The sequence below is a fragment of the Amphiprion ocellaris genome, chromosome 17, assembly GCF_022539595.1.
Source record: "Amphiprion ocellaris isolate individual 3 ecotype Okinawa chromosome 17, ASM2253959v1, whole genome shotgun sequence".
Classification (NCBI taxonomy): domain Eukaryota; kingdom Metazoa; phylum Chordata; class Actinopteri; family Pomacentridae; genus Amphiprion; species Amphiprion ocellaris.
Window position 1 is genome coordinate 4152012 of NC_072782.1, and position 16149 is coordinate 4168160.

The 16149-nt window shown below is 40.7% G+C and overlaps 1 protein-coding gene and 1 long non-coding RNA gene across 3 annotated transcripts in view; one reads left to right on the forward strand and one right to left on the reverse strand.

Moving 5' to 3' along the window:
- Positions 1–16149, forward strand: part of si:dkey-112m2.1 (transmembrane protein 132C) — a 167216-nt gene that overhangs the window by 44367 nt on the left and 106700 nt on the right. For both annotated transcript variants that reach the window (XM_035947705.2, XM_023269308.3), the window contains exon 3: positions 11637–12564. In XM_035947705.2, coding sequence (XP_035803598.2) covers positions 11637–12564 — 928 coding nt within the window. The remainder of the gene's footprint in view (positions 1–11636; positions 12565–16149) is intronic.
- The window catches only part of LOC111567929 (uncharacterized), a 186626-nt gene that overhangs the window by 31881 nt on the left and 138596 nt on the right, over positions 1–16149 (reverse strand). The gene's annotated exons all lie outside the window — the stretch shown is intronic.

Consider the following 16149-nt stretch of genomic DNA (forward strand, 5'->3'; position numbering starts at 1 on the left):
CTTTTGTGGAGGACGATGAAATAACAGACTGTGGTTCTCTACTAGTCTACCTGTCTGAAGGATGAATAATCTCGAGCCAGTGTTCTTTTTGGAACAGACAACTGTTGAGTGTCCTTTATTTCTCACATTTAAACAACCTCGTCTTCATCTTTACCCCTCAAAATAGGATCCTCGAGTACAGAAACACTTTCAGATCCACCAACAGTCTTTTTTTGTAATCCTTTTCTATCCCTTACTAATTGCTTGAACGGGGCTTTGTGCACAGCAAACTAAAAGAAGTAGATACAGATTTGAAGATGTTTGGCAGGAAGGATTTCAATACCTGGAGACATAAAACACCTGCCCATCTTAGTGAAATGTTATCAGTGCCCACAATCTGTTTCTTTCCTGGGTGGTGTTTCTATAATCTTTAGCCTAATTATCCATGCTGTAAATTCACTATAAAATGAGATTTTCTGAGAAATTATGCAACAGTGTCATAAATTCTGCCTGTATTTAAAGATAGTAAGTAAAGCAAGAAAATATTGAATTCCTGCCTACCCCTTGTCTTGAACATAATTAATATTGTGGTTTGCATTATTTGAGTTCCTCCAGCAGCTGTGGCGCCTGATGTCCAAGGCCCATTGACTTTCTCACAATGTAACCTTGCTGGAAATGCCAGAACATTACTCACCCTGCTCCTTTTTTTGCCAACTCACCGCATTATTCTTACCCACTTAACCGCATCTGATTTCATACATTTGCACAAAAAAAAGCATCCCCAGTGTATAATGCACAATATACCTGAAATGGATTCACTTGAATATGATTACCATGTGCTGAGAGTCGTCTTTATTTATGACACGGGTCTCCCTCCGTCTGAGCGCACCGCCGCATCATCCGTCACTGTCACTACTTTTATTTGACTTGCTTTCAAAGTGCGGTTACTTCAGTCGGAGGGAGAGCGAGCTGGTCACATTCATAAGCTCGGCCGAGGCAATCTGTGGTCCTAAATGACAACTAGCGCAGCCTGCAAAGTTAAAGTTGAAGCCTTCGATTACCCCTGTGGTTGCCCTCGTAGGAAGGCTAACTGCCGCTCTGCTCTGCTCAGCACATTTCCTTCAAGAGCCCTCGTCTCCTGTTCATCTCATCTAAACAACCGCCGGCTGCTTAGTGACTCCCAGCGCCGCCATTCCCCTCCTCCCTTTTTGACACTGTACAATGCACAACACTGGGCCCAAAGGCAACAGACAGAATTGAAGTGTCATAAAAAGCCCATTCATGTCCCAAATGTGTCTTCAAGGCAGAACGCTTTGAGTTTTTTTTTTTCTCTTCTTCTTTTCCGCACAACTGGCAAATGAACCATTCCTTGCTGTTGCTCGGTTCCTCCACCAGGGAGACGTGACGCCTCGCAGAATGGAAAAAAATGTTCTTTAAGCAGACAAAGAAATGTTTGGAAGCTGCTGGAATTTCTCCCCAGTCGGGCATAACTAATGCCCAAATGGGAGGTTTAGTTGTTTTTTCATTTTTTCATTCCCATATCTTCAGGTTTTCCGTGAAATACATTATTTTGAAGTAAGCGGTGATGGAGAATGGATTTTAAATGCCACTCAGCAGCAGTTACCTTTTGGATCTAATTGAGGCAGCCTCACTTTAGCTGTTTAAGAAATGACAGCACACAGACGACACATTTTCAGCATTGTTTAGACCATGTCGTATATAATTACTTCCATTTTCATCCGGAGAGCAGAGAAAAGGAGGGAATTTGAGCTCTTCTTCTTTTTGCTGTGTCCTTGATGATAATGTAGATTTATTTGCACCTTTGTACCAAAGAGCATAAAACAGATGCACACTAAACATACTCAAAGAGCGATCAACTGTGTCATCTGAAATGGTTTTAATTCTCTTTTCAGGCTACTTCATTTATTTCGCTTAATTGTTTATTCAAGGACGGAACAGGCAAAATATTCATCGCTTCAAATGTATTAACATATTTCACATACAGAGAGATTTCTCAGAAAGGGGTAATTTCTCTTTGTGTCTTTGCAGAATTTAAAAATGTCCTTCATGAACCTGCCATGTTAAAACATCTGCTTTTAATATGGAAATGATTATGCCTCTGTTATGAATGCTTCTTTAATGTAAAGCAATGTACATTTGCTGCCAGTGGCTTCGTTCAGAAGACTGTGGCTGCTCAGACCAAGAGATATATCTGTGTTTATTTGTTCACATGTGTGTGAGTAAAAGCATCCTGTGAATTATTTCTGTTCTGACTTTATCGACGAAAATGACCCAAAGGCCATATCGGACCTAAAGAGGCCATAAGATGTGTCCTCGGCAAAAACAGCTTAAGTTGTGAAGTAACACGAGGCGCAGACTTATTGCTGGTATCTATAAGGTATGAAGCCCTGCCCCATCCATCTCGCTCGGGTCACAATACTTCATTTTCCCTCATTTCTCTGAAAGGGGAAAATATGATTCCACCTATCGATTGCTGCATAAATGTGTTGCCTAGTGATGAAAGATGAGGTGTGCTTTGCCTTTATGTGATCCGATTAACTTCCAGCTGGGAGTGGGCTTTCTGCTCTGCCCCCGGTTCTCCTGCGGTGTCAGGGTGCATGTGATGGGCACTTAGAGCGATTAGTGTTCCTGTGTGTTTTGTTTGTGTTGAGACATTATCCAGGACAGTTCGCTAACCAGGGCATTATATTGTCAGCCACTGAAGTACGGGTTCATATCTGGGAGGCCACATTGAATTCAAGAGGGTCCATTCATTGAGATTGTGACACTTGCAGATAATAAAAATATACTAGTGTGCATCGGGTAGAGCTGAAACTATCCATCATTTTCATTGTGGAATCATCTGCCAGTTATTTTCTGAATGTCAGAAAATGGTCAAAAATTTCAATCAGTGTCCTTAAATGTCTCACTTTGTTCAAAAATATTTAGTGTACTGTCATAGAAGAGAAAAGAAAACAGGAAATATTCAAATTTTAGACACAAGCATCAGAGAAGTTTGATTCTCTGATTTGAATTTTGATCATCTAAATAATGGGATATTACCTGATTAATCATTGCTGTATTGGACATTTTCTTGGCTTTGATGAATTCGTAATTAGTCTTTAACAGAGAAGATAGATTTTGATGCAGATATTTAGTTGTTCTGGATCTTAAGTAGGGTGACAGAATACTATAAAGCTCAGTTAAATTGCTTTAAGTCAGTCGTCAGTAGTTTTAAAAGTGAAGTAGATTTGGGGGATTTTCAGTAGCTCACAGTGTCTTGGTGCTCAGCGGTTTCAGAGACATTCTGCCTCCCCTCTCCTCCCCTCTCCTCCCCCTCTTTCTTTATCAGGAACCGTCTTTGATAAGGTTTTTAAACTTCTTGACTTTGCCAGTGGCATTTTCTCCATCTGAGCAGCAGCTGACATTTATATCCGGCCCTCCAAGAGCCCAAAATACCCTTTTCATTCTATTGTTCTGTGGCTGAAAATAAGAAAGTTCCATCTCTTATTGACCGACAGTAGGTCCGCTGATGGTGACTTCAAGGTCCCCTAAGCAGTTTCTCTTCAGGCCGAGCTCCCACATAGAGCAAATGTTTAACAAAAGGAAATGCCATGTAAAGATCACGTCTTAATGTCTTATCTTGTGGACTTATGAAAATTTGGGATTTCAAAAGCTTTTTAAATGTCAGCATTAGAAGATACAACACAAGATGTGCTGTCCTCTTTAAAACGTTCAGTCATCAGAGAAAAAAGTGACGCTGCTCCATGATGCAAACAGCAGCATCAACAGGCCCGGAAATAGCAGATTTTCTTCAATAAATACATTCTTCATAAAGAATTGTCACAATAATAGGAAATAGCTGTGTCACGTCCATTCTTTAACATTTTTTTTTCTTGTAGGTCCTTGATATGATTGAATGAAATTGCAAAGATGACTCACATGAGACAGTTTTGTTCCAGAGTGAAGGTTAAAAAGACACTGAGGAATCAATTTAACCCGCTGGTATACAACATACCCAAAACCTTGAAGGCATAAAAGGTTAATATTCTATTGAGTTTACTGTTTTGCGAAGTAGAGAAGAAATACACATTTTTTTTATACTAACTAAATTTTCCAAAGTGCAGCCAGGATGAAAGTCAGCAATATGATTTTTTTTTCTTAAACGACAGCAGTCACAAAAACAGTGCAATAGCTTTGCTGATCCACGAGGCAAGATGTATTACTTAAGCAGTAAAATTGTGAGTTGCCGATGTCTTTTTTGGGACTGTGTTGGTTAGTGTTCATTTTAATCCAAATCATAATATTTACCTCACCCTACCCAAGTAGTTTCATTAGGTAAACAAAAGCAAAGAGCGACAGAAAATACCACAAAGCAATACTTAGTTTCTTGGATAAAAGTCCTTTGGTTTATGTCACTTTCACTCCTCCTGCATTTTGACATTGTTGCTTTTTATATGTAAAGAAACTTGTGAGTCACATGTGGTGTGTATAAAGGCCACAACAGGCCAATCTTATAGCCTTTATTGTGAAAATAATACATTTTGTTCTCTGATTAAATGTAGCTGTTACACATGTTGGGTGACAATGCAAAAAGAGACAAAGAAAGCCATGTCAGCTCAGTCAGTAAGGAACGAAACCCAATAGAATATTTCTAAGTGGATCCCCAGTTATAATTTCTAACAGTATTCTGTTTGGGCTATATATTTATCTTACATTTACTTGGTAGAAATTACAGGTCAGAAGTTTCCTGTCAAGAGTCTCTTATCAGCAAAAGCAATTAGCTAGCTAACACAACAGCTCAACCAGCTTTCATGTCGTCACCTGGACTGGACTAATGGTTACCTGATGGTATTTCTTGACTTAATTATGCATTGTGAAGTTGTGTTTTACTAATGTAGTGTTTATATCCAGCAAATAGCCCTATTCAGCTACTGTAGTCATTTATATCATGGCAAGAATCAGTCAACCAACGAAAGAAAAACAACAAATGTAAAATAAATATGTACAGATGCTTAGTTCTGTCACTTCTCAAACATTTCGACAACTACATAGCCTCCCAGCTTTGCAAACTAGTAAAAATTCAACCCAAGTGCGATGCGACACCGAGCTAGCCAGTAGTCATCCAGCTCCGCACAGTCAATCACAGATACAGAGAGCATATTCTTCCTGAAGGGGGTGGGAACAGCATCAACTTTACGGGTTTTCAGAGCAAAACAGCCAGTCACAGTGAAATGAACCGTCTTTGCAGTATTGTGAGCTGAAAAAATAAAAGACACACCGTGGGGACGTGCGAGACTTTGATTAATTTGCTGAAAAGAGGCACAGTATGGGACCTTTAAGGCCGGTGGGACAGGCCTTAAAGGTCTGATAGTTTCTTCAAGTGCAGCTGCAAAAAATACAGCAAATGGAGAGCGAGAGAGAGAAAGAAACAAAGAAAGGAGAAAAATGGAGTGCTGTATTAGATGAAATGGCCTCTGCAGTCGCCAGAATGAAACCTGAGATGGTTTGTGATGTTTGAGATGAGTTGGACTGTGCTCAGCATGGGGGAACACCTACAACACTGCTGAAGAAGCATAATGCCACTGAGAAAAATCCAAGTGTGCGCCAACCTATCAAAAGATGACTATTTGCAGAAAAAATGCATTTTGCTATTTCATCTACACATTATTCTGAGGTGAAAAATACAATGAAACTCACTGTAGATGTTGTGTAGATAAGAAATTAAAATAATAATGATAATAAAAACATTTCCTATTTATAAATATGTAAAGAAGTCACGTTCCAGTCAGATTCCATTGAGAATACACAGCCAGTGATGTGCATGATACAAAAAAAGTTTTTTTTTAATGTGAAATTACCATTAAATAGTTTTAGCTGAGAAATCCCTTAAATTTTCACTAATAAAATTCATAAGATGCAAAGAAATGAGAGAAAATCCTTCGACTGAGTGAGTTTTGACCCATGTTGTTCGTCAGAGGATTAGTAAGCATGAAAGGTGGATTTTTTTTTAAAAAAATATATCAACGTTCAATTGAAGATTTTTTTCACAAAAATCAACGTTCAATTGAAGATTTTTTTTTTCGTTTGAAAGATCTCGATCCAAATGCCAGGGTCTTAAAAAGATTTTATTTTTATTTTTTTAAAGGCAACAAATGCAGGGGCGAAGCTCTTTTATATTTTCTCACTTTCCTTTCATATCTGTTGCCCTCGTAGTGAAGCTCAGTATAGTTCAGACAAAAAAAATTCTTTACAAAAAGGCAAACTGGTACAAATATATTATTTCATTCGGCAACAACAAACAATAAAAATGCTCGTGACTTTGGAAAGTTGCCCAGCAGTGTTCAGAGCCAGATGCTAACAGTCACATAGCAAAATGCAGACTATGACAAAACCATTATACACTGAAGTTTAGCAGGTTTGTTTACCCTGTCTAGCATCTTAGTTGTTTAGCATGCAACCAATTGCTAGTGTTTAACTTATTCACGATATAGGTATAGGAAAGGTTTTGCAGGTCATAATCACTGGTTAAATGCATCAAAACGTATCTCCTTGAATCAAAATTACATTTTAGAAGTCTTTTTTTCCCATAAAAACAATCCCTCCATGCTTTAAAGTGGCTTAGGTGTAACCCTAAATTGTTGTTTTTTTCTAAAGTGTGCAGCGCTATGAAGCCCCAACCTTCTCTCCACCTACCACTCGAGCACACCAGCTCACCTACGACTCTGCTCAAACACCAGAAAACTGCTCTGCACTACAAAATAGCAAGCTGTGTTATTTTGAAGTAATTCAGCCAGACATATTTGAACCTAAAACCAGTTCTGATGAAGAATACAGGTAGGAAAAGTCCTGCCCTGTAAGATGACAGGATTGGTTCCTGTAGTTTGTCACATATGAAACCTTGACTGTCTCAGTTTGTGTTTTATAGACTGTCATCACTACAGTGTAGTTTCAAGGCAGAAATGCTGCAGCCATGGCATTGGCTGCTAAATTTGCACATGATGTGTCTTCTAGTTTATTAAAAATCACCATATGAACATAGTAACAAGGTAAAAAAAACAAAAAAAAAAAAAAATTTTCACCAATGAGATCCTCATCCAAGTTATTGTAGTTCATCCTGAGGGTGGCATAAATATCTAAAATAAATTGAATGAATAGTTCCTGAGACTTTTTACTCAGAATGTGACAGAGTGCTTTTATTGAGCACTACTTTCAGCTGTGGATTAATCTAATGTGGGCACCAGGATTGTGTCTGTAGAATTAAGTGTATGCAGTGTCAATTCTCATGGTAATAAGGTAACGCGTCACCTGTGCAACAAGGTGGCACACTAATGTGTTCTTAATAGTTTTTGGACAACAATGGAGCTCTGTGGCACAAAGGACTACATCAAGCTTTTGCTAGTTCACAGGAATACGTAATTGCTGCTTTTGGTCTTTTTCATGTTAATGTGAAACACATTAGGACATTTTAAAGCCTGTCATGGACCAGAACAGAGCAGTTTGTGGTAAATCACAGATGGACATATGGGCCAGATTTAAATTTTGCCCATCAGCCGTGTCAGTGACCACTTGTGGTTTGTGTTTTTTTTCAGTGAAAGAAAAGTCTGCAGGAGTTGCATCAGCATCGGGTTGAAAAGCAGTGAACTGCTGTACAGGTGCTTCCAGCGTACCTTCGTGAAAGAAATGCTCAGCTGTATTTATGACGGCTGTTGAAGAAAAACAAGTCTAATTTTAAACCCAATCCTACAATGAAGGAGGCATGTGAGCCATGCACATCATTTCTCGCTCTAATCTTTGACTTTCTCTGAGCACTTACAAGAAGAAAACCTCCCACTTCCCCTTCTCCATCCTCTGTAGCTGCTCGTCTTCCCACCTCTTACCTTGATCCTTCTCCTTCTATCAATTTTGATAGGAAAATCTGTTTGATTAATGTATTACCGAAGTCAGCCAAGTTAATATGTTTGATCGGGGAGTGGTTGCAAGATGCACACATGGTGGAGGATAAAGATAGGATGAGAGGAGGAGGAGGGGGGATGAAGGGATTATGCTTCTTGGGTGAAGTTCTGCTCAGGTCGCCAGGGATGAGAACAGGTGATTATAGGAAACGGTTTGATTTGAAGCCACATGTCTGTCTTGGGGACATAAATGCTTTAATACCATTTTTTAGAGTTTATTTTAGCAGTTGCTTGCTGCGTGCCGTAGGAATGACATGGAAAATGTTTTAAATGCGTTTTAATTTGTAGCCCTATGCTCCTGTGGGCCCCGTGGCTCACACTGCATGAATAGAACATCAAGACATTAAATCCTGAATCTAACATCTGTCTAATGATGAGGTCCGGTTGAGGCGCGTGTTTGATATGTGATCAGACTCCTCGGCCCACGTCCTGAGGGGCTGGCAGCACTCAGAAATCCTCCACAGGAGTTTACAGCCAGGATTTACCACAGAGGTTAAGTTATCTACACAAATCATTCCCTTTTTCATTTGCAGAAACAGTCCTGCAGACATGATTTACAAGTACAGTAGCTGCAGACATGAAATCCAAGGGCAGCTCGGGGCTACAAATCACAGCGGCTTTGCCATTCTATTTACGACATCCTATTGGTGTCATGGCGAGGGACATATTCTAAATCTGAAGTTACAAATTACAACATTTTTCGGCTGTAATGTGGTATTTAGTTTCATCTGTGTCATAGTAAGTAGAAACTGGGACAGTGTGGTATATCCCCCAGAGGAAAGCGCAGACAGGAAAATCCTCTCACTGCTGTAAGCATGATCCACTACCAACTAAGCACCTGCTCCCCTCTTGACATTGGTCTCGGTTTTGTCATTTTTAAGGGTAAACATTGTCAAAACTATGTACCAGCAGTCACTCACTGTGCACCGTCTCACTGAAGGTCTTTACATCCTCCCCACTGGGGATGCTGCTATTGTATAAAAATGCCGTTTAACTTCGAAGTTTGAAGATGTGCGGCATGAATACAAACATAAAAGCAACTGCTTAGAGAAAAGTGCAGCTAATTCATATTTATGATTCACTGTTATTATTTCCATTTGTTCCTCATATCAGATATTTTGCTGTTAATGCATATGATTATAAAGAAGACAGAGGCTTGAGATTAGGTTCGAGCTGTGTGGCTGTTTTTCATTTGGGCAGCTGAAAGTCACACACACAAAAAAAGGATTTCAGAATATAAAGGCCATGCAGATGATTGCTGAATTCTTGGCACTGGATCCACATCCTGTCCTGTTAATAAAAGCACAATAGACAGTGCATCTCACTGCTCTACATACACTTAACACATGTATAAGTGATGAAGGAGAATGTGACAGTGACTCTCTGATCAATTCATTAGGCCATGTTCGGCTGAGTTAAAGGCAAAGACGGCGCTTCTTGATAAAAAGACATTCCTCAAACACATACAAAATGAAAGGTAGATAATGAAAATGTCATTTCAGCAACAGGAGCTGTCTATAGTGTGCTCCGTAGCTATAAATAGACTGGTGCCTGGCACAGAGTGAGGCATGATGTCCGTTTTCATGACTTTGTCCTTTTAAGAGGTTATACTTGAGCCATTTGTGTATATAATGTTGAATATATAGCAAACGTTTGGGAACGTGGGTTAACTTTTCACCATATTTTTGCTTCTAAAGTGCTGCCCTCGTGCCTGGTTCTGTCCATCTGGCTGGCCACTCATTGCTCTGCAGCCATGGATTGTCACAAATCACTACCACGCCACATCTCCCACAGCACATGAGGTTCAGGACAGAAAATCAATGGGCTCTCATGGGCTACTCCGTCAGTCCGAATATCTGAAGCCTGGTGCTTGATAGTGAAAAGAGGCGGTGAGGAGGATTTGCAAGATGAGGAGAGGGAGTGATAGAGGCAGGTTTTAAGGCCATTGTAAGGATGATTGAGGTTTAAAAGTGTTCTGTGATGCGAACAAAAACGAAAATAGAGCAGCCTGGGTGAAGTTTGAAATGTTTCTATGAAATCACCAATGCAAAGACTTTGTGCTTCTTCAAGGATAAATACACATAAACATCTCCACAGGTGTTTGCACAAAGAGTGTTATGAGTAACTGTAGGTCACAGAAGAGTCGATGTGAGCCTCCCAAACCTGAAGGATGGCAAGAAAGCCTTTTGGGTGATTCTAGTCTCGCTAAGGAAGCCTGGAGTATATAATGATCTGGCTGCACTTGCACTGTTATTGTCAGTCTATATTCGGCAAACATAATGATCTGGCTTGTTTGTTTTTCTTTAAATCAATCAGATTCATCTTTGGTGAAGCTGAGCAAAGGGTGCAGCTTTGGTGTTCGGTTGGTTGCTAGCCCAGAGGCTGCTGTTGTTGTTTCCCATAGCGAAGTAGATTTTGGAAGATAGCAGAAGGAAAGGACAAAGTTGCATGAAAGGAGTGGCCAATGGCAGACTTATACCTGCAGCCTACATGTGGCAAGTCAGAGTAGGTTGATCCAGCTTCTGTCAGGATAAAGGTTTGAAATGAAAGCACAACATTAACCACTTCATACATGTATCAGAGTGATACCTGCGGATGCTTTACCAGCATATGGGAACAAGTGTAATTCTCTAATTATATGACGCTGAGGAGTTGCAGGAGAGGTGTGGAATAAGGAACAGGGACAAAAGATACTGAAATAGACAAGAAAATGCCATAAGACAATTGCATTTAACTTTTACTGTCATTGCTCTTTGTAAATGTCAGCTGTTGTCATTAACCTGTATTTTTGTCCATTGTGCTATTTCAGTGATCAAGTAGAGACTCTATCTTCAACACACCACTTTGTTAATGACTGCTGTTAGACACAGAAGCCTGTTTATGAGCTGTGGACTTAACCGAGGCCGGTTCAGACGTGTAATAACACGGCAGAGTGATTTTCACTGCCCGTTTCTCGTCAACAAAGCACTCATTTTAACTCAAACTTTAATTATTCACTATAACTATCCTAGCTGTCTTTGTGCCAACCAACCTAACCAAACCATCACATGATAAAATGTTCTTCCCCGACTAGGGCCAGGAGATATATATGTTTGTCTAGACTGGAGGACTTGATGACAATGTTCCATTTCTCACAGTGGTGAAATGTAAGACAGTGTTGGAATGATATATGGAGGGATGCAGGAAAGAAACAGATGATAACGCCTATATTGAAAAAACTGAAAGAAAGGAGAAATTGAAGGAGAGGGTAAAAAAGAGATCCAGTTTATCACAATGAAAAGGATTGAGAGCAGGAGGGAACATGGACAAGCCTGATAAGCAAGTGTCTGAGAACGACGCAAGTGTTTTGAATTAAGCCTAACAAATTCTTTTAAATAAGAGCAGTGGCTCGTGACAGTGATATCACATGGAAATGTCTCCAACAAACCATTTAACATTCACCGCTGGAACTGACTGTAGATACGATTGCCTCAGGTTGCAAGCAATGCATGCAAATGTTATGTAAAACGTGGAGTGGCCGTGTCCACTTTGGGAGTTATTTCATTCACTTTTTCTCAGTCCGTTCTTTGATTTCATGCCTGGATCAGGTTTCGGTGATGAGGTTTAGAAAAAGACTTGTGCTCGTAAAGCTACAACTGCTATGTGTTTCCAGGTTGTTGAATCAAATGCTAATGTGTTGTTGTCATTTTCTCCTTGTTTTAGTGGTGGACAGCAAGGTGATCCTGGAGGGCCTGCAGAGGTACGGCCCCACGCCAATCTATCTGCCTGTCAGCTACCGGATCCTCAATGCAGAGTCAGCGTTCTTCTTACAGGAGGCAAACCAGGACTTAATGAGGAACTCCAGCCTGCAGGCTCGCACAGAGTCCTTTTTCATCCACCAGGCCCGCCAGATGCCCTTTGTCAACGCTAGCTATGGACCGCTGTCTGTCCAGCAGCCTGTCCCTCTGGAGCTGCTGCAGACGCTGCCAGGGCCGTTTAACGCTCTCTCCTTCATCCCGTCATCGTCAGTGCCAACATCAGCGTCATCGACGCCCCTCTTTACATTCAACTGGAAGGTCCACACCTACATTATCAGCGAGAGGATTCACCCCAGCTGGCCCAAAGTTCAAGTGTTGTTCTACATCGCGGGCAGGGACTGGGATGATTACAGCGCCATCCACAAGCTGCCCTGCGTCAGGATGTTTGCCTTTCACGAGACTCAAGAGGTGCGTGGGACATGCAGGTTAAAAGGTGAGCTGGGTATATGTGTGGCTGAGCTGGAGCCTCTGGCCAGCTGGTTTAGCCCACCCAGTGTCAGGCCTGGTAGGCAGCGAGTGTCTGAGCAGGCCCAGGGCACTCCTGTGGAGCTCTACTACATGGTTCAAACCACTGACAGCGGAGACTGCAACTCAGAGGATTCAAGAAAGGCCAGCACTGTTCGCACGGCCCAGCAGAGGCCCTTGGGTTATTTTGCAGGGCACACTCCTATGCAGCGCATCGGGAGCGTCAGGCTGTTTCAGCCACTATCAGAGCTGAAGCTGGACAATAACTTTGTGGTGATGGTGCCCTCCAAACCCATCCGGCAGAGAGAAACCGTCTCGACTTTTCTGGCTCTTTCCACGCTTTCTTCAGTCCAAATTTTCACCCTCAGGTGAGTCAGCCTCCACCTGCACCTTACTCTGCAGCTGGACTAATTTTCTTTTCTCATTTTCCAATTTAAACAGGTACGACTGGCCTTGCAGGCAGCTGAAAATATGGCCTTTGGTTGGATTTTTAGAGAAAGCAGCAGTGATGGATAAAATCTATGAGAACCCTCCGCTTCTACACATTTAGCATTTTACAGAATTTACAGTGTGAAGTTATGCTGAGCTTATAGCTGAATTTTCTCAAGAAATTCTGGGTCACTGTTTGTCTGCGTCATATAGTAAAACAAATCATGCGGGGTATAACTAATCTTGCATAATGCCTTTTTGTTTCTATGACGCATTACTGTATGTGCAGCTACACTGAGAAAATGTGTCAGATCCTACTTTTTATGCAAAACAGATGAACTGCAGTCATCATATTTCCTTTTTTCCTAGGACCTGATACTGTTGCAGTTTGGAAACATTACTTATAACAGCCAGTTTAATCAAAAATAATCTGCAGTTGGCAAATGCAGGGATTAATCTCTGGCACTGGAGATTAGAAACTGTGTGTGTGTAAAGCACTTGATTTGCCACACCACAGCCCAGTCTAGAGACAATGTTGCCATGACACCACGACTCTACTGCCCAGCAGCTGTTTGGTAATTTGGCTTGGTTATTTAGGCCATTTGTCCACTAATCAGAAAGGCATAATATCACGAGTTAAAACCTAATATCAAAAACAAGAAGACGCATAAACAAGACAGTGCTAACCACGAGTCTTTTCATTAAATCAATTAGCCTGGTTTTATTGTGTGCACAGCAACACAGACAAACAACAGACCTGAATACATGTTGCTGGCAGACATTTTTGTGAAGTAAAATTAGTTCAGTGACAAAGAAGAAACTTTCTTTGAAACCTCTTGATATTTACTTTAAAGTTATCTGCAAGAAAAATCAGAAGCTATATTTTAGTAACGTCCACCAAAACTGAAGTCTAAGAGCAAAATTTGAAGACAGTTTATTGATGGTACTCTTATTTTTTGTCAGCTTACAGCGAAAGGATCATGTTTACAGCTTGTTTTCAGAATATATGTAGTAATTCATAACACTATTTCCACCTATTTTCAAGTCTGGATTACAATAATCTTCTGGCCAAATAAACAAAATGCTTAATTTTTAGTAAGGATTGTCTTTAGAGGAGATTAACTGTCTGCTTTTAATGCAATGTTTTTTTCATAAAACTGCAACGGACAAAGTGGTTTACAGAGACAGATTGTTTAAGGCTCGGGTGATTAAATGATACTGATATGTACCGACGATAGACACTTAATCCACAGCCGTTAGCAGATAGTTTCATTTAAAGGAATTAGTTGCATGAAAACATGGAACTGCAAAGTTTGGCTGCATAAAGAATCCCAAGTGTTTACCTCACCGTGGCTCATCGAAGCCTTTCATATCCTTCAAACCCTTTTGCCCTCTGTCATTTTCCCTGTTGGCGTCCATGGAGGTCTTGGCGTCTTGTAGCCCCCCATCTGCGCCCACAGACCTCCCATGGTGGAGGCTGCAGCAGAACTTGGGCCAGTGGTTGCTCTTGCAAAACGGGCTTCATGATCTAAAACAGCCATGTCTTCCACCACCTCGATCTAAGTACAGTAATACACTCCTAGTAGTCAACCCAGAGGGCTGATGGAGTTGATGTTGGGGTGCACATGGAGACTGTTGTTGGGTGTTTTTCTGGGGACACCCAGTCCTTGTCAGCCAGTTGTCCACCTGCAGGTACACAGGGTTTACCAAACACTCTTCTATTGCACACACTAGTAACAGACCCTGTGTTAAACTGGCAACCTGTCTAGTGGCTTTTGTCAGCCAACCTGCAACCTTCTGTAGAATAAAGCAGCTACAGCAAACAAATGGACATTTAATACCATTTTACTTACTAAATTCATGAGTTTCTTGTATGTTTGTTTATTTATCGTATGTTAAGTCAGTTTACCTAAAAGCTGATTTTACTTGATTTCTTCATTTAATGTTTCAAGGTAAGATGCTTCCCTTATCCTTTGAGAATAACTAATTTGCATGTTTCTATATTGTGTTAAAGGTCATAAAGGTGACAAATGAAGTTGTTAAATTTAACATGAACCCTTATTCTCTGTCTGCTAGTATAGATATGTCATCTAAAATGATCAATAATTGTTGACACTGACTGAAATTAAACATTTTATCATGATGAATCATTGAGCTACATTGCCCCGCCATGGTTTGTTTGCCTTTATTGTAATCTTCTAGGTCATTTCTACGGATATTAGAGAGTTACTGGAGTGCTTAACACCTCCCAAACCACCTCTATAACAGTCTGTAGATTGTCTTGACTGGAAAACACCTTAATTACTTGTGCTACTTAAGAAAATTGTTTCACGTACTTACTCTGAAAATTGCCAGTTTGAGGAAATTTTTCTACCTGACGTGATTCCATATAGCAGCAACAAAGCAGTTATTGATTCATTGAGCTTTGTCTCACGCAAATTACTACACAAAGTGACTGTAATTGCGCCGTGCTGTTTGATGCAAATTAAGGTATAAGGAATATGCATTTCCACGAGGCTACTTTTATGCCTGAGATCTAAATCATGGCAGATGAAACAGTTAGCAGCCTGAAAGTGGAGCTGTGACAGAGAGCCTTGGCAATTTGTCAACCCTGGGTGAGCAGGAAATCTGCCAAAAAGCCTCATTGCTTTTTCTCTCACTCCAGTGATGATGAACTCCCATGAAGTATTAGAGCTCGCAGTGTGTGTTTATCACATTTGTCAGCATGTGTCTAAATGGGAACTTTAAAGGCGGTATTTTTTCCTTTAGTGCCTCGTTGCACCAGCGTTGCACCCGGATCGTTCAGAAGTTCATCTGTTTTTTTTTTTTTTGTTGTTTTTTTCACGTTTTCCCCTTGGGATAGCAAAGACTTAATGTTCAACCAAAATACCTCATTAGCAACCAAAAGATTAAGCCTCAAAGAGCTCGAAAAATCAGAGGCTACTTTATAGCACTTTACTGCCAGATTACCAAACTCTGTAAGTGAACATCCCAACGCTAATGACTAATCTGGCATCAGCTTTGTTGTGCGTCGCTTTTATCTTACAGGACAAAACCTGCGGTGCGATTCATTGTCTTTACTCTCTCAGCTGCTGGATTTCCTGATAATATGCAACTTTACTCTAAAATCTCCTTTAAGCTCTTGATATCCTCGTAACGATGGTGTGAATCAAGTCCTGCATCACTGGAAGTGGGGGCTGGAGTGGATGCTTGTTCGAGTCATTTTGATGTTTAAATGTGAGGTTCTCCGTCCTCCTCTCTCTCTTTTCTCGCTGCATGTGTTTGCATATTGCCGGCCAATGTTTGCCTAGGCTCTGGCGTGGGTGTGTTTATGGACAGCTTACTTTACAAGTAGCTCTGGTGTTTCTCCCAGCCGCTATGGCATCATTAACTATTTATGGATATACTCCCTTCCCCTCTCCATTATCTTTTCTTCCCTCTTTCATTTGTGTCCTCCCGCTCCTCAGTCAGTTTAAATGGTGACAAAGGAATACTGAGCATCTCTCTGGACGGCCTTTATCCCT